This window comes from Rhipicephalus microplus, chromosome X (assembly GCF_043290135.1).
Source record: "Rhipicephalus microplus isolate Deutch F79 chromosome X, USDA_Rmic, whole genome shotgun sequence".
Classification (NCBI taxonomy): Eukaryota; Metazoa; Arthropoda; class Arachnida; order Ixodida; family Ixodidae; genus Rhipicephalus; species Rhipicephalus microplus.
In genome coordinates this window covers 379,112,551-379,131,569 of record NC_134710.1, presented here as the reverse complement: position 1 = coordinate 379,131,569, position 19,019 = coordinate 379,112,551, and the positions used below count along the sequence as shown (strand labels likewise).

Sequence of the window (19,019 nt, the reverse complement as noted above, 5' to 3'; positions counted from 1 at the left end):
CGCATGAACCAATTTGAAAAGGCACATAATGTCGGACTTCCACAGGTTTGTTTATCAGAGTACAGTAGAATTTTCGGTGCCAAAATTGCAAATTCGATGGTTTCGGGGGTTCACTCTACCATAGCCCCTTGACTGCTTCATGTCTTGCCATTTAAGATCAGTAGTTTTTCATAGTGCCTAATACATTCATTTTAATTGCCTTCCGTTTCAAATGTACCATCTTGGAGCGCAATGAAAAAATGATAACATCTTGCTCTATCTGTTGTAAACCCTTTTGTCAAAAAACACCACATATCAGATAAAGTATGAAATCTTTCGTTATATTCTACATTGTGCGCGTATACGAGAGAAATCGGAATGTTGAACTACATTTGAATTCGCGATAAGCTGTTCTAGTCACGTAACAGCAAAAGAAAAGTCACTCTAAAGAAGCACTCTACGATGTTTTTTTTTTTTTAAGGAAGTATACCTAAAACACTTTCAATGCTGTTTATTCACAACGAACACAGTAGTATGCTACTGACAATTCAATTGTTCCCTTCGATTTCGTTGTCCTGTATTGCAAAATAATTAGACAGATGAAGAAGAAGTTGCTTTGTGGTGTTCATTTTTGCTTCCACGTGTCGGAAGTTGGAGTATTACTTTTAAGACTTGGAATACTGGAGTGTAGTTCATTTGCGCACACATTATTTGAAAAAATGGCTGCAAAAAGCACATTAAAAAGTGAAACAGAACTCACAAAAAGGTCAACACGAACCGCTTTTCATGATCTGTTAATTTTCCCGTGTGTTTCCTGCGGTCACATTTCGCAATTATAAGCTAATGCGATAGTGGCACTTTCGATCCGTCAACTATTTTATGGGTTGATTTCGCATGACTTCGATCTAAAGCTAATAACTTTAGAGAAAAGATATTTTTTTGCAGATATTCTTCAGTAACATCCAAATTTTCAGTCGACTATTATCGTGACATTAAAAGTCGACTGTTATCGCGGATACATTAAAAAGCTCGTTTCGTAGACATTTCGGCTTCGTGGTTGTTGGTTACGAGCGAAAAACTTGGGAGGACGCTTTGAGCTTCATCTCAAAAGCAAAAAGAAATTGCCTAATTGGGCCTCGTTCTCAGCGCCTTCTCAATCGGCAGTTTCGCTTCACACCCTGGTGGAAAAATTAACCACACTGGCAGAAAAGGAACACGTGCGCGTGTAGCTTTGACTCTTTAAAAAAGTTTTAAATGATACCAACAGTAAATGGCATTGCGAGGTTTCCTCTACGCCATATTTCTTCCTTTTGCCACGCTGGAGTACCCATTATGCGTCTGTTACGCAACACACGAGAGTGTGCAGCAAACCTCGAGGTACCTCTCTCAGAGCGGAAACATTTTGCTTCGCCCTGACACGGGAACAGTCGTTGTGCTTTGTTAGAGAGCCGTGCAAGGCAAATAAAGTGTCTGTATTAGATCGGACTCGTCGTACTTTGCAGCGCAGTGCTCGACGCTTTGGATAGCTCAAGATGCGCGAAGCGCAGAGCTACACGTGAGCAGGGTATGCCGGACGTGGCCCTGTGGTTTTCTTTGTTTATACATGTACCTACAGCGCCCTGTGGGCTCATTGTTGTAGAGGGATTTACAAATTCAAAGAGAGGTACATCACGTCAGTGAAAATTTGCAGGGCAAAAAACCAAGTAGGAACAATTAAAAAAGACAAATCACAGCATATAATATATGAACAAAATACGGGCTTGACCTTGTGGCTTTGAAATGTAAAAAGAAAAATGTGAACAGTAGAAAGAAAAAAAACGACAATATGTGACACATACGCGCTTAGAAGTGAACGAATCGTTGTGTGGGCTGCGGTCACAATACAATCGTGTCCGGAGCGATCACAAGACCATCTTGAGGAAGGACATGTCCTTTCCTCATGAAATGAAGCGCTCCAATATTTTAGTTAGGCTTGATTCACGAACTAGCTCCAAAAATATTTGTTGTACATACAATCTAACCGTTGTGTCTTCTTTTTATCGTCCTCATCCTGGTTGTGGCAGTGTGCTTCACCACGCACCCCCATGTCATCTAAATTTTCACGTTACGGAATCGTAATTCACGTCCACTCAGATGCCCATAAGCGAGAAAAAACTTATTAGCACAGACACATCTTATGCAGGGAGACAATGGGTAAAAAAAAAGAAACATTCCTACTTCGTTACTTTTAGTACATGTTTATTGTGATAGGTATTCATTGACCTTAGGCTCTTTTCAATGTTCCAGAGAGACAAAAAAAGATGCGTTATATAAGAGCATTCGTTTTGACATTGAATAGTTCCCAGTGATCTCTCCGATACCAGAGATTATCATCTTGCAGCTTTAGTGAAATAGAAAGACGCGTATACGAAATGCTACAAGATTTAGCAGTCCCACGAACAGCCAACTTCATATATGCAAAATTGAAATGAGCGAAGTAAATGATGCTTTGGCAAAAATAAGTAACGAAAACCTTCAGTACTCGATCATGTTACTATGCGAGGGGTTTCACCAAGTGCGACCTGTTCGTCGAGGCACACTCTAAGGCAAAATTACCCGAAAAGGAGTAATGGAGCCCAATAGGCGTGCGCGATGAACGGATAGACCGTTGAGGAGCAGCCATAGAGGGAAGCGTGCAGCGCCAAACCACTTACGCTCCAAAGGAATGAACCGCCCAGGCATTGCAGGCAGCGAAAAAAGCGTTGCCAAGATGACTAGCCCTCCTTGTCTACAGAACACATGTCCTTCTCCTCCTCTGCTGGTTCATTCTTTCTCCGTATGTTGCAGGTGACAGTTCACGGTGTGTCGCGCTCGGAGTGCTCGACCACGGCCGCCTGGATTCGATGATCTAATAATTACGACGTGGTGCTTGTGTGTACGCTTGGATGAGCGTGTGCTGCTGCTTTTGCGTTTCGCTGCACCCATGAAGTCGGGAGCAAGCCTCGACACCTCACCACGCCGCGCTGTATATCTCTAGCTTCAAGATAGTCATGACCAACACAGGACTGCAACAGTTGGGGAGGCCAATGTGGCGGCCGAGAAGTCAACTGGGCCTATCGTATATATACTTCAGTCCGACTCAGGGCAAAAAAAAAAAACAGCGCTGGATTCTAAGGCAAGTGGGTTATCATTCTTTATTTTACTCTACTGGTCGCGTGTCCGATACGGATTGCACTTGCCGGCAACGGGCTCAGTCGTGTTGTATATCGCACGCACGAAATGCATCGCGAAGGTCCGCTTCGGCGTCTGCAGTTCGCCTGTGCTTTGCGACCGCCTGCAAATTGGCCACCATTGCCATCGGCCTCCCGTACACTCGCTCATCGAGTGCTCGCCTGTCTTCACCGCCGCGATGAGCTCCGGGCTGACAATATTGGGCTGAGACCTCGTCGTTGTGTTGGCAGTCATCGAAAACACGTTGCGGGTTCTCGTAAAGAGCTTGGTTGTAGTATGTCGCGCCCTGTAAGTGCACCAGCACGGGCTGGCGGGGCTTTCGCTAGCGTTGGAACTCACTGAAAATCGGTCGCCATTACAGTCGGTCGCTAGCAGCTCGGCGCCGTCCGCTGGCCGCGGCGGCGGACTTGCGTTTGCGCGCTGCACTCGCTCGAGTTTGTGAAAAAGGGCCACATTACTGTTCGAAGTTCGCTGGCAGCAGACACTCCACGTGCAGCGCCGTGTTTGGTCTCGCGTTCGGTTGCTCGAGCTGATCGACGCCGCTCGCTTAGGACTCGCCGACTTGTTAGCGGCACGGAGGGTCGCGGAGTTGTGGCTGCAGCCATCGCTCCTAAGCTGTTGCGCTATGGGGATCGAAATGAGTCGTTGACGATGTGTGACATCACGGTGAAATTATTAGCATGACATATCTTACGTATGGTTTCATTTCACTTTGCTCGTATTTCCCATATTCATTTGCATTCACCCTCTGTCACGTGTGACTCACTATTTCACATACATATTGTGCAGCCATGGGCACAAAGCGTGCTGAAGACAGTGTGCGCTGGCATCTGCGATGCCTGTCATTCATCCCTTTTGTCAGAGCAGCTTCAGAAGGACTTTGCGAGATGTGAACGTAAAGTTATTTGTGTGCCATATTTTACACTCATGTTTTTATATTAACTTGCGTGTACTTGTCATATGCGTGCCTCCTCATCTTCTGTGACGTCTGTCTAACTATTTTTACTATATTATTGTACGTCCAGCCGTTGGAACACAACAGGCAGAAGGCTGCCTGCGCTGGCGGCTGCAATGCCGGTCATCTATCGCTTCCATCAGAGGAGCTCCCTAAGGAGGGAACAAGATTTGAAACGAGATTGGACTTGTGCACTTCACCATGAATTCACTTAAAATAATGGAGAAACTTCATGTGAATGTAGAAAACTAAAAGATTTCGATGTCTCACTTTTGTCGTTCTTTGTTGCCGTGATTTCGAAAGCAGTAACACATAGGTGGCTAACTACTTTTTCGCGTGTTCTTTTCTGTGTGATTTGTTGCTCACTGCGCAGAAAAACAGGTGAAAAAAGTATTAGGCCTGGCTGAAAATAAACAAAAAACAATGTTTCATGTGGGGACAAAAGTTCACCCGACTGGAGTATTTGAGGGATCAACCGTTCGTCCGGAAACTGCTACTGTGAGGACTAAGGGTTGCCCGGTAAGGTGTAAATGTGGAGATTAACAGTTTCTCTATCAGATGCAAACGTGAGGACTAAATGTTCTTGAGGTGAATTGTGAGGCTAACGGTTACTCACTGAGGTGTAAGTGTGAGGACTAAATCTTAGTCCCTTGAGCTCATCTGTGGGGAACAACTGTTAGAGCAGGTGCCATTAATTCTTAAAGAGAATAATGGTGGTGGCTGCCCCATTAGTCGCCAAAAGGACGAACCACACGCCCTTTTAACACCCTTTTGCCTTACAGTGTAGTGCTGTGGTGACGGTACTCGGCTGCTGACCCAAGACGATGGAGGCGAAATGGCGGAGGTTTGTGTTCTTCTCGGTTTCAGCGGCCGCGAACAACACGAGTGGTCATGCTTCAGGAGCCGTGTACTGCGGCGTGCCTCACATTCATACTATGGCTTTGGTGCGTAAAACTGCAGATACTAACATTAGTCTAATCATTAAAGTGAAACACTTGCGAAAACTTTAACATAAAGGTAATTGAATTCTTTGTTGATACTTTCAGAAATACTTGAATTATTTTGCAGCAAAAGCTCTTCTGAGATCACTACTAAGGTCTCGCGCAGCGCCGTAGTGTTCCGCTGCCGCCTCTGCTGGTGTTCGTAACCACATGGCGCGAAATTAGCAAAAACATCTAGTACTAATGACACAGTGGGGCTCTAACGCGGGTCCGCTGGATACCAGTCTAGTTTTCTACTACTGAGCTACGCCGGTGCTTGGGACTTGTTGGCCAACTTGCCCTACGCGGGTTGGATGTGAGGAAAGTAATGCCAATATTATGAAGAATAAAGAATTTCATAACAAAGAAATACCAGGCGTCACACAACGTGAATAGCGCAAAAAATGGGTCGTCGAAAGCTCCAACCCATTACAAAAGCTTGTTCTTTGTTATCTATTTAATGTGGCGCATACCAACTTCAGACATTATTCTTCATCTTGTTCAGGTACTCCATCAACAATTGAAACAAAAATTGTCGTAATTTTTAAGCGAATACGACGCCTTCCAAAAAATTGTCGAAGATTAGCATCCGAAACGCCCGCCTTCTATTCTAAATTTTTAATTATTATTGCCGTAGTTGTTACCGAGCAAGTGGGCTTGCAGAAGTTACCCAATGAGTGTTTAGAAGAAGCTTTGAATGGGTGCTCTTCTAGCTTTCTATGTGACTGTGCTGCGCCTTCCGCGCAGGCCTGGCCTTTTTTTTTAGCTGGAGGCATCTCAAGATTAGTGGAAACCTTAATATCGCAGTACAGAAATAAATCAAATTTATGAACTATGAAAAAATTAGAGTTGGTTTGTCGGGCTAAATGACAGAACTGGAGCCATTCCTGCAAAGATGCTGTGTCCGGTGGAAGCTTCCAAAAAAGCAGTTGCTGGTAATAGCCGAACAATGAAAGCGGAACCAAAAACCCGGAACAGTGCAACTGCCACATCCTACCGAGACTTCCAGAATGAGTCAGCATCGTTATATCAACCATCGGTTGACTTTGATTTGTGTGTATGAGTGAAAGACACTTCGAATTATAGCACGCAAAGTGCACGTGCGTTAAATAATGAGAAACTAACACAAGTGAAATCATTGTTATGAACACTCATGATATTCTAGTCATCCGCTATAGTGGCCAAAGAGACTGGGAGAGACGTATTTCGCCACCCCTACTTCAGAAAATCTAGTGGCCAATGTCATCAGGCGTTTTGTTTCGCACGGTAGGAGTGTACTTGAAGATGGGAGGGCACAGCACGAGCTTAAAAAAGCGAAGCTCCACAGAGCCAACACGCTTGAGGCGTGGTGGTCGGTAGTCTGCAAAGTGTTGTCATTTTAGGAATTGCGCCTGGCCCTCCAAAGTGAGGCAGGGGTAAAATGCCATTTCCTTCTCGAAAGGCCCGATTTGTATCACAGTTGTAGATGGTGCATTTTATATCTTCGTGTCACTCCTGTAAACAGAGCTAACAATGTTCTATTCTTGCTGTCACGTTATAAGAATAGGTTCCTATTATTACGGTTGCGCCTTTTATATCTAATGCTAATCTAAAGTTTACGCTAATCTAATATTTAAACGCTAATCTAATGTTTACTACTAGTGTGTTTCTTATGACGTAAAAATCACCAGGTTATGCCCAATATGCAAAGTTGGTAATGTGATGGAATTTCATATCTTCTTTTTGTGTTGTAATTATTTTGAAGGTTATTTGAAGGAGTCATCAATTGCAGATCTGATTGGTTTTTAAAGTTAACAAAACCTGATATCTGTTTGCCAGTACGGTTTTCTGAAAGACAAATTCTCAAAGCAGGTGCTACTTCCTAATAAAAAATATACTTGAAAGTATGGAACTAACACTGTGCTCCTTGTCTCGTTTGCTGATGTAAAATGGCAGCAGCAGCCACAGGACTGAGTTGACTGGCGGAACATGGGTGAGGCCTGTGTCCTGCAGTGGACGTAGTCAGGCTGATGGTGATGAAGTTGAAGAAGAAGATGATGATGATAATGATGGCGATGGTGATGATGATGATGTTGATAAAAAGTGACGTGATACGTGGCTTTAAATTACAAGATGTAGAGGTGCGTTTGCTGAGCTACGCCGATGATGTTGCCATATTCTGTACTGACTAAGAGAGTATACTGCATGTTGTTAAAACAGTCAAGTCCTTTTGTGTTGCCAGTGGAAGTACTGTGAACTGGGGAAAGTGCCACGGATTCGGGCATGGCGAGTTGCCATCTACTCTCGACACTTTCGCCAACTTAAGTTTCTTTACCGCTCCTGTTATGTATTGGGAGTACCCCTGGACAATGATATTGAAGGTGAACCACACTGGCATGAGAAAATTCATTACCTACAAGAAAACTAAAAACTTGAATTGCTTGAACCTATCGATCGTTGCTAAGGCGACAGTCTGACACCTATTTCTCATAAGTAAACTTTGGTACCTTATGCAAGTAATTCACTGTTCGATCATAAATGTACAAATGCTCCATCGCATAATCGCAGTCTTTATTTGGGGCTCCACATGAGAGCTAACTAGCAGAACAAACTTGTTTATGCGAGTCCGTGATGGCGGGTTTTGTTTAAGCCATATGTTTTCGCGACAAATAGTCAGCCGATTTATTTTTAAAGGAATGTAGGACATCCCTTCCTGGCAGCTGAGGTTATGTCATGCGTTACCTGAACTCATTGTTTCTACTGAGCATATTCACGGAAGCATTTGCGGTTACCTAAAAAAAGTAGTTAGGTCAGCGCGCTTTTTGTTCAGTCGGCTTTCAATGAGGCATTTATGTCATTACAAAAAGGAAAATGTTGCAGAGAGACCTATGTGAAATCGTGTTGCTTATGCCACTCTACAGAATTCAGTGTAGTACAAAAGGAGGAAAAGACGCGCTTAAGCGAGTAAAAAAGATGCCCATACCACAGGGTGTTAATACGTTTTTCTTTCGCTTGCTCACTGCCACGTTGACAGTGAAGGCTTGGATGAACGAAACAGGTTTTTATCTACCCTGGGGTGTACATTGTGACACACGTAAACGAGTCGGAACAATTGACCACGTATTCCGGAACGGTTGGGGTGCAGTGTTCAGTGGAATATTTTGCAGCGCACCCTTAAGAAAGATTTACCCTGCACCCTCAAGGAATACAGTTTTTGGCCATTGAGAGTGAAGATGGTGATTCACAGAACGTAAACATGATTTTTGTACTGCTTAGTGGGTGGAGATGTCGTTTTGCAGTGTGAAATGTAGATGCTGACGCCAGATCAGCGAATCAATATTTCAAAGAAAGTCCTCAGACATTTTTTGAAGAATAAAAGTTCACACACATGTGGTAGTATGGCTGCAGCATGTAAAATTACTGTTAAAACAGCGCTAGTTTTAGAGTAACGTTAGATAAGTGAGTGAAATTTTTTAGCCTTTAATTATCTTTTGTGCTGTTATATTGTTTTTCCGATATGTATACACTGAAGCTGGTATCTAAAAAAAGTCCACAGCTCAATTTGTAAATTAGTGGACGTTAATAGCGCCATAATGCGCAATGGTTATCTATAGATCGCTGGTTCAAATCCAGCTCGACGAATGTTTTTTTTTTTTGGCGTGCGTTATTCTATTTTCTGATAATATTGCTACAATTGATTTTTTTTCTCTGCCTTGCCTCTGTAGTATAGTGTATAACGTCAACAAGTATTTCTCGGTGTATGCTGATGTAGGATAGTTCCGAATAAGCGCGTTGAAATAGAGCTTGTAAAACACCACCAATCATTATGTCAATAGCTGAGTTGGTAGAGCAGTGGACTGTAGAAACGCCATATTGTGCAATGGTTACACATTAGTCAGTGCTTTGAATCCGGCTCAACGGAGTTTTTTGTTTTTTGGCGTGCATTACCCTGTTTTTAGCTAATATGGCAATGTTTCATTCTCTTCATCTGTCTTGGTTGTGGAGTATGGTGTGTAACGCCAAGAAGTAGTTGTCGCTGTTTGGTAATGTGCGATAATTGCAAATGCGTGCGTTGAAATTGAGCTTGTAAAACCCAACGAGTCCTTCCACCGATATTTCAATTAGTTTTCCACTTCCCGCTAATAGCTCAGGGAGCTTTCCACTTCCGGCCGTGCTGGGCCACTATACCAGGAACATGGATGATTTGTCATCACTGGCTTCTTCAAACCATTGGCCCCCTTAAAATAAAGGGCACGCATTAGCAGCAAACCCAAGTCAAGATAATGTACGAAACGTCAAGCGCTTGCGGCGAGTGAGACGAGACGACGAGCTTCGTGGCAATAAGACTCAGGCAACCTAAATGCAAAATTTGAAATGCACAATATACAATGCACACTTTCTGGATAAATATCTGGCATTTGGTTGCAAAGTGTATGATTTGCTATGACTCAGTATTGTGTATCAAATGAATGTCATGTGCCCAACGATTCACTTGCCATTCATTTTCCAGGATTGGAATGGCTCCTCAGTTTTCAGTTACTGCCATCCTATTAGCTTTTGCACAATTAAATATACCCAAGATACTGACACAAAGTTTTGGCACCTTAAGTATCCGTGGATTAGCTCTTGAGGCAGCACAAGGCAAATGAGAAGTTACGCTAACAAAACTTCGATGCAGAATGCAGTCATTAAATATTTATTTACAGGTGCCTAGATTCGTTCCCTCCCTCCATTGTAACTTTTGTAATCATGAAGAAACGATTGAGATCTGAATTATTGCGTGTCGCAGATATCAAAGCACAAGGCAAAGCAATAATCTATTTACCTTAAATATACCCATTAATTATCTCATATGTTCCTCTTTCGGTTCAGTACCGTTGCATTAAAATATATCAGAATAAAAAAGTATCACATTGCGAAATTATCAGAACTATTTTTTCTTCCATATAGATGATCTTTTTCGCATAACCTTCGCCCTTGTTTTTCGTCTCTCTGTTTGCCTCTTTTATTTGTATATTATATTGCTTTGCAAATTATACTGAAGCACGCTTTGTACCCGTCCCTCGGGATAGGTTGCGCCGTTCTTCCGAGAATCATCATCATCATCACTAATTCATAAGCCCAAAGCGAAATACCGTTCTCGAAGGGAAGCCATTGACATAGTTAGAGACAGGGCTTTTGGATACTCTGGGATGAGAGCGCGCTAAACTTCCTGTATTGACTCAAATATATCGGAGGCATTCAAACTGCTGTGTAAAAGACAGTCAGTAAAACATTGGATAAGCTCATATCTAACCTTTCCGTCTGTTTGGTGCAGATTATTTCAAATCAGATTGGCCGAAGAGTACAGACTGGTACAGAACCTGCAGTATCGGACATTGCTAGCGATGCCACTCAGTTACGCAGTGTAGTGTTGGACGAACTTTCTGCATCTGCAGACAAAGCTAAGCAGTCCGGAACACAGGTGCACTTGGACCGCCATACGCCTCAGCCGAGCCCAAGTGCTGCAACGGATATGGAGCTCAATATGATAAATAATCAACCTACCGGATCGCCTATCTTCACCGATATGAAGGCCAAAACTAAACGGAATGAATCAGGCGTTTCGCGTAAAGATGCTAACAAGGGCGCGGCACGCACCTCTGCGGTGCGCCCGACACCATAGGTCAGTTGAGGGTACCACAGTGGAACTGTGGTATTATATTCTGAGCCTCAATCGACTCACAATATTTTTACAATAATTTTAATCTTGACAATATATTTCTCGAAGAAACTTGGCTTACATCAGATAAAAATTTCCATCTCGCAGGTTTGTGTTCTTTTCGAATAGATAGCCCATCACTATGTGGTGGTTTAATGATTCTTGTATCAAGTCAATTATGCCATAGGGCGAAAATTTCTTCCAGAATGTTAGACTCAGATTGGGTAAATAATAAGCATTAGACTACTGTCTCCACGGATGCCACCCTTTTTCAGCTGTAAAGTGTTACTTTCCCTCCGGTGAGCAAAGTACGCGATATCTTGACAGTGTTTTGCTACCATGTAGAAAGGAAATTATATTCACAGGAGAATTTGGTTCACATAATATGTCTTAGGTCCTAAGGACAACTTCTTGTGGTAGGCGATTGTGGGAAGGGACTATTGATTCCAACCTCTCATGTCTAAATAAAAGCCATGCAACACTTGTCCGAGGTCAGACTTGCTCAGTATTTGATTTTACGTTTTGCTCTAAAGCAATCAAGGTTTTCTCATGGGCTGTTCTTGATTCGCGCACTAACACCGACCATATTCCTGTAGTTTTTTGATATTACTAGTCCAACAATAACTTTAGACCAGCCAAAACGCCCATACATAAACCATAACGAATTTCAAGCCTGCCTCCGTTCTGCCATTCTAAGCTTCGAAAGGCCAGTACTAAGGAGATAACATCTACAATTGGTTCAATGCTGGAGAGATCTAGAAACAATTCCGAATTTTCTATTCCATCGAATAAACGATCCTCTTCTCGCTGGTGGCACGATGAGTGTACGCGCAATTATAGAAGAAGAAAAGCTGCTTCGAGAAAACTTTTTCACAATCAAAGCCCAACCAAATTGAAGGACTATAAATTCCTTGCTGACATATTTAGGCGTGCTAGAACCACGTGAAAGAAGAATACGACTGTAGGCATTTCAATTATGTTGCAAAATCAAGATATAAGCGGGCTCTGTTCGCTTACCTTCAGACAAGAAAACTACTGCCAGCCCTTTAACGTTGCAGTCATGTGTCTTGACGCCGCAAGAAATGGGACACCCCTCTAGAAGACATAGCGCAGTGTTTAAAATGCCACTTCACCGCTTATTTTTCGGCTATCCAGCCCATGCTAGAAAACTTGCATAAATTTCCAGAAGTTTTTTTGTAGCTGAATTAAGTCAGACAGTGCTATGCTTACCGAGGACAGCTCCCGGACCAGATGGAATTATGAACTGTATGTTAAAATGTTTACTACAGGAATCGCCTACTCTTTTGCTAAAACTTGTGAATTCTTCGTTAGGGAACGCATGGATACCTCCAGAATGGAAACTCTCCAAAATTAGAATGTTGCTCAAAAATGAAAATGAAGAATACATGTTGGATAACATAAGGTCAATCGCACTGACATCAAATTTAGTTAATTTGGTTGAGAGACTTATCAATATACGGAATAATGAACTTTTTAACGTGAGGTCAATTCAACGTTCTGTCAAATTGGGTTCAGCGCTGGATGTTCGAGTTGGGATGCCCACGTTGATTTAGAAATTCGGCTTCCATTAGCATATATATATATATGGAGCTTGAGTAACCTTATATATAAATATATATACATATATATTTATATGGAGTTTGAGTAATTTTAGACATCGCTAAAGCATATGATACTGTGGAGCACTGTATTTTGAAAGATCAATTACAATACCCTAATTTCCCATCATACAAAGTAGCGTGAATTCACAATTTTCTTGAAGACAGGAAATTTTATTGTTTTAAAGATGGATTTTCATCATATACTCATAAAAAACGACGGGAGTACTGCAAGGCTCAGTGCTTTCACGGTGCTATTTATTTACTAATGAGCACCATTCGACCTAAACAGGATGTAAGAACATATGTTTATGCAGACAGTATCGCTTTTTTTGAAATGGCAGATAACATTCAGACCATATACGGACGGCTGCAGACTTACCTTACCATAATAAAGAGCTGGCTCGATTGCGACTGCTTTCTACTTAATTCGAGTAAATTTGTCCTCCTTGTTTTCCCGCTTCGAAACCCCGTACACATCTCTTTGTCTTAACATCATGAGGAGATACCACATGTGGAATCTGTTAAATACCTTGGAGTAATTTGTCACATATCGCTTAAATGGCGACCTCATATCGAATAAGTCGCCAGAAAAGGTGTTCGGGCCACAGGCATATTACGTAGGCTAAGCAACTACCGCATAACAATCAGAAGAGGCACACTGGTAATGATATATTTCATGTACATTCGTACTAATTGGAATTTAGTTGAGTACATTTTTCTGGAGTTCCAGCTTACAAGTTGCTGCATCTAATTCTTCTGGAAAGAGAAGCTTTGCGCTTATGCCTTGGCCTCCCTAAAAGATGTGCTAACAATGTGTTGTATCTGGAATCGAGGGTTGCTGCTCTTTCTTGAAATATTCGCCTTCTGACTGTTCAAACATCCTTAGGAATTTATGAATCACCGTTACGACATTCAGAAACAGCTTTTTTTTTTCTCCCCGGAACCATTTTTTGGTGCTAGATGGCCGCGATTTCACACGCCACAAATTATATTTGTGAAAATTTACTGGAGCCTGTAAACGAACGTATATGCGACATCATGCCGAGTCGTGATCATTCACACGCTGTGAAAATTCAATTTGACGATATTTTTTCTAATATTGCCAAATTACTTCCCCATTATATTTTGGATGATTTACTACAAGATAATCGGAGCAGTATGAAAACGAACGTTACTATTGCTGCAGACGCATCGCAATGTGATGAAAAGCCTGGGGTTGGTACTTTCAGCCCGACTTTCGATTGGATTTCTTTCCTTCGACTTCCTGATTTCATGCCCGTTTTTGTGGCTGAATTTCTGGCAGTAGTCATCGCTCACTTTACGCAAGTTAGATACAGCAATTACATCAGGTGTCATAATAATAGCTTCCCTATCTCTCTGTACGGCACTCTCTATTGTGCTTATAATCAAGTAACAAAGGTGTTCCGTGCACTAGTGCCTGCACATTTGAGAAAACTTGAGATTTGACGCCTTGACATAGAGGCTTATTCATAAATGAAATAGCTGATTTCTTCGCTAAGTCGTCAATTAACGAACTAATTCTACCACACTGCCCATCATCCGTTTATGTGACTGCTGCACGATTCCGAAGACATACGCTTATGGAAGTCTTTAGAGCTTCAGCACTAACAAAGTCTATCGAATATCACCATTTATTATATCCATGGCGAAGAGACTTTTGCCGCACTCGTAAACAAGAAGTAGCTATCACAAGGCCGCGTTGCCGGGTTCCAAATATAAATTTCTCAAAACACAGGTCTGCTCATGCCCTTTCGCATAGTATGCGTTTTTTGTTGAACTTGTAACAATAGATCATTTGTTCTTGACCTGCGTGCGGTTTAACACAATACAAATACTATAATAGAAATACCTTTGTGTGGTATTGGTATTGACTTATCTCTGCCTGCCATTTTGCCATTTGGAGCTTCCATTTCTGGGTTCTCTACTGCAACAGTATGAGTGGCCGTCCGGAACTATCCTGATGAAACTAATAGACTGACTAATTATTATATTTCAATCATTTAACGTGTCTACAAATATATATGCGTATAAATCGGAATATTTCTTTTTTTTAAGAATAAATTCGTTTTTTATTCAAAGAATTGTATGCATTAGATCACATACTATAATTTTCTAGGTTATCAGTAATCTTTCTAATACATCTTCATTATTTTATATCTGAACAATAACTTTCAAACCACTCGATTCTTGGCCAGTCCCCCATAGTGGGTATGCGCCACAATCAATAGGTGAACAACAACAAGAACTCTTGATTCCGGAGCGCGTGCCGTGAGGCAGCGAAGACAAAGAAGTTCCAGAGTCGCACGCGCCGTTGCCTCGTTCTGCTTGTACCCGTCCTTCGACATTCCACGTTTGCATTTGGCGAGAATGCAGCAAGTTCAAGGGCAGCCTCAGTGTTACGGGGACGCCGTGCGATCCAGCGTCTTCTCACCACCAGTCCGGACTTTCCACAGTGAATGGACGCCTTTGCCAACGTGGGCTGCATCATCACCAGCTGATTTATGTTTCCTGGCAGAAGCTCCGTGGCAAGCAGCGGCAGTGCCATCAGATCGTAGCTTTCCGAGATACTACTACGAAGATGGCTCAGGGCCTGTTTCCGAGCAGGCGCTGAATCCCGAATCTTCGAGCGAGGCCTCGAAACCCAGCCGTGCCGAGTTCCTGAGTGTCGTCCTTCGCATCGCTTTTGCAAGGCTGCTCCTAGGCATCAGGCTGCCAATTGTCCACAACTCGCTGACGCCTTACGATGTCACACCAGACGTCGCGTATGGCGCCTTCGAGCAGCGGCTGGAGATAGCGCCCAACACCGTTGGCCAGCGATTCAATCCGAGGGGGTTCGTACATCCGGACGTCGATGAAAAAGGGAACAGGAGAACGATGACCAGCGCTCGCACAAGAGTCCGAGTCGCGGGCAGGGCTACGAAAGGAAGCACAGCTCGACTGCTGCTGACGAGGGTGATGACTAGCCCAGTGTTGACTCCGCCTGTTACCGCAGCCACAACTGGGGCTCAGGAAGAAGACGACGTGCAACTGAGACGTGTAAGTTGGCTCATTATCTGTGATGTAATTCATGTATGCATTGAAGTCTTCCGTTAATGAAATTAGGGTTGTGGGCAACTAATAATTTTCTTTAGGAAATAGATTTTTTCCTTTTCTTTCAGGGTCTTTTAGGACCATTGTTACGCTTGCGATATCGCAGTAGAGTAGTAACATCACGAAGTTGCCCCTGCATCAAAGAATACTAAATAGAAGCATGTTCAAAATGTTTGCAGGAAGCTGCAGGAATGGCTTTTGCTAACTGCGATTTAGAAAGAAACTTACGAAACTAATCATAGGGACAGGAGCGGGCTTTCTAGCCTTTTATAAACTTATATGTGATGTCAATGGAAATAATTGCGTTTCGCTGGTACGGATCCATCTGAAAAATCAAGCGCTAATTCAAACCTGGATGCAAAAAACGTCACAGGAATGTCGGGTGTCATCCTCATGTGAAGTAAACATCGACATATTGCGTAGTGCACCTTAAAACGAAAAATGTAGTGTCGCACGCACGAGTTTATACGGTCTACATATTTCCCATTTGCATAATTTACTTTGTTACTACTCATTCTTGGCTTCGAACTTCAACATATGACCCAGCAAGAATTTCCATGTGATTAGTGAGTGTGATGTTTGTTGGTGAGGTTCGTCGCGCCGCAGAGCGTGTGACGCGTTGCGGATGGAGGAGACGGTATCTGACGTTAACAAACCACACTACAATTGTATTTGACAGCATACACACACGAAATACATAAAGCGGCAGCGTACACTACTAGTCAATTGTCTCACGTGGCGGTGCTTGGGGGACCAGGAGGCTGTGGGCTGGTTGAGTCCCTGTGATGACGTAATCGTCGTCGGGTAGATGTCCGGTGTGGCAACGACGTAGCAGCAGCAGGGGTTAAGGGCCGAGTGAACGAACCGTCGCTCGGTAGCCGGTAGCCAGACAGGGCTCGTCCGCGCCAGGCCAGGACCTTGCGACGCTCGTCTCGACGGCGGTGGACAATCTGGAACCTCGCGCGTAGGTGCGGGTTCTCCGAGAGCAGCAGGCCGCGTCCCAGGTCTTGCCAGGCGAGGACCGTGAGGCGCTCGCTGTCCCGAAGACAGGCGCCCTGTGTATGCGAACCTCGCGCGTAGATGCGGGTTCTCCAACAACCTGCCGCCCGTTCTGCCGGCGTTCCAAAAAAAAAAAAAACTGTCTCGCCTGCGCGCGCCCTTCTTAATCTTCTCTGCAGCCCGAGCTCCTTCGTTTTTCTCGCCTTCCAGCGATCGGCCACTCCGTCGTCTGCTCTCGCTTTCCCTGCTTCGTCACAGTGAGCGTCTGTAATTATTCAAGGTTGCATTGTAACAGTTTGTGCGATTCGCATTCGTTTTGTCAGTCAGTCAGTCAAGCAGAATTTGCTCAGTTGGGCTGGAGTTAGTATAAAAAATTGTCAGACTGCAAAATATCATATGCAAAAAGAAAGAAAAAAAAAACGTCATATCCTCTCTCGAACGGTCGCAAGTCATACCTCTCACCGCGGGAAAAAAGTCTCCTCTCGTAAACTAGAGACAAGATGGCTTTCTAATAGAAATATTTCGTGACAATGCCGTAACTTCGTTGCTGTACTATGAAGTTGAGATATGCATAGGTTATCTCCTTTTACATCTGCATCGAGCTAAATGCATCAAATTTGACTTGTATCGTTCAAAACCTTCGTTTCTGCTTTGAGTGTTTTATAAACTATGAAATACTAAAACCGGGGTGACCTGACGCAAAAAAGTATCTGGGGTTGGGCACAAAAGTATAACTGAAGTAACGCGAACGTCAACATGAAAATAAAACGGCGCACAAGGTCGAAGACGTGAAGAACTTGAGACAAGAGCGCTGCGTGTGCTCTTACCAAAAATGATTATATAACCAGACAAACTTGCTACGCTTCACGAATGCCATAGCAGTCAGCATTGGGATAACATTGATTTGTTATTGTTTTGTTTCATTGCTGTAAAAAACACGTTTTTAACGTAGGAAGCTATATAATAGTATGATATTAGAAATTGTCAATGGAAGAAAGTTTAAAACGTTGGTGTAAATGATTTGGTCCATATCAAACTATTTATTCACCGTACGAGCTAAAAATGGAAAAAATATTGACAAGCGCAGAAATGTTAATCGAATCAATTGTACAATAAGTAACGAGGCTTTTAAGGTTCTCCGTAGGACCAAGGCTTCTCCAACACTTAAGATGTGGTGCAGGTTTTGCAGTCATGGCGGCGTTCTCTCCTCGCTTTTGTTTAGATAGCAATTATTGCCGCATTTATATCATCACTCTTATGTTCCTTATAAGGCATCGAAGAACGAAAACATCGTCCCTTGTGTCCTATGCTGTACGTGCTAGGAAAAGCGTACAATTGCAGGTGATGACCGCAGCTGAAGCGCAGAGGCTACGCACCGGCCATCATTTGTAGCGCGAGATGCCCATGAGGGGGTCCAGAAGTGTAAAGATGCATCCGTATTCATGTGAGTTTCTGGCAACAGTGACAAACGAAAGCCAGGAGCGAGAAGATTTGTTGTCGTACAGGCCCGTGCGTCGTCGCCACTTCTCGCGTCACCTTTTTCTGTAAAACTAAAAAAAAATTACGGCATATTCACGGGGTGAATGATGATGAATGGGCGAAGCTCCGGAGGGATTCATCGGTAAACTGTGAATCTTCCGTGTAATTCGCCCAGTCGATCATCATGTAAAGACGTGAGAAACGCTGTGTGTGTATATACACAAATCAACTTTTATTTGTTCTTAGACGATGGATGGCTTGCGATGTCCCTTGCCTCGCGCGGTCGCACGTCGGGATTCTGTCTGCGAGCGCGCGCTGCTGCCGCCTTACGCTCTCTCCGCTGTGCAGCCTTATCCATCCGGCGACTCCGAGCGCGCGCCAACAGCGAACGGATTTTATTACAACGCTCCCCCTAGCGTACGTCGCCGCACTATTCGAACGATTGCCTTCAACCAATGACACGCGCCATATGTGACATCATTCCTATTTTATAAGATCTCGCGTCTTTCATCAACTACAAGTACCGCTTTCTAGTTTATAACATCTTGCATCTTTTCATCATCAGCTACAAGTACCACCATCTAGTAAACACTACAAGAACTAAACGAGAGGTGGCTACATGGATGGATGGATGGATGGATATGGCTGTACCCTTTAGATCGGGCGGTGGCTAGCGCCACCAAGCCGTAACACCTAATGAACCAAAAACTATATTTATTTTTTTTCCTTAAAAAGTGAGTTTGAGGATTCGTACTTTGCAGTGAAGAGTTTAATTTTCACTCGTGTCTTGACTTTAGCCACCAATCAGATAACCTCCTTCTGGTTAAGTCTACCCGCTTAAAGTTTATTTTGCCCTCCCGGTCCCTAAACCCCAGTGCTTTGAAAAACTCTGCGCCATCATCCTGAACTATAGGGTGAAGCCCTTTACAGAACATTATCAAGTGTTCGGCAGTTTCTTCTTCCTCTCCACACGCACTGCATACTGTGTCTACCCCTTCGTATTT

At 43.3% G+C, this 19,019-nt stretch overlaps 1 protein-coding gene across 1 annotated transcript in view; it reads left to right on the top strand.

The window, feature by feature from the left end:
• Positions 1-45: 45 nt before the first annotated feature.
• Positions 46-19,019, top strand: part of LOC142776416 (uncharacterized) — a 43,378-nt gene continuing 24,404 nt past the window's right edge. The window contains exon 1 of the mRNA XM_075880041.1: positions 46-15,483. Within this exon, the coding sequence (XP_075736156.1) occupies positions 14,815-15,483 (669 nt within the window). The 5' untranslated portion in view covers positions 46-14,814. The remainder of the gene's footprint in view (positions 15,484-19,019) is intronic.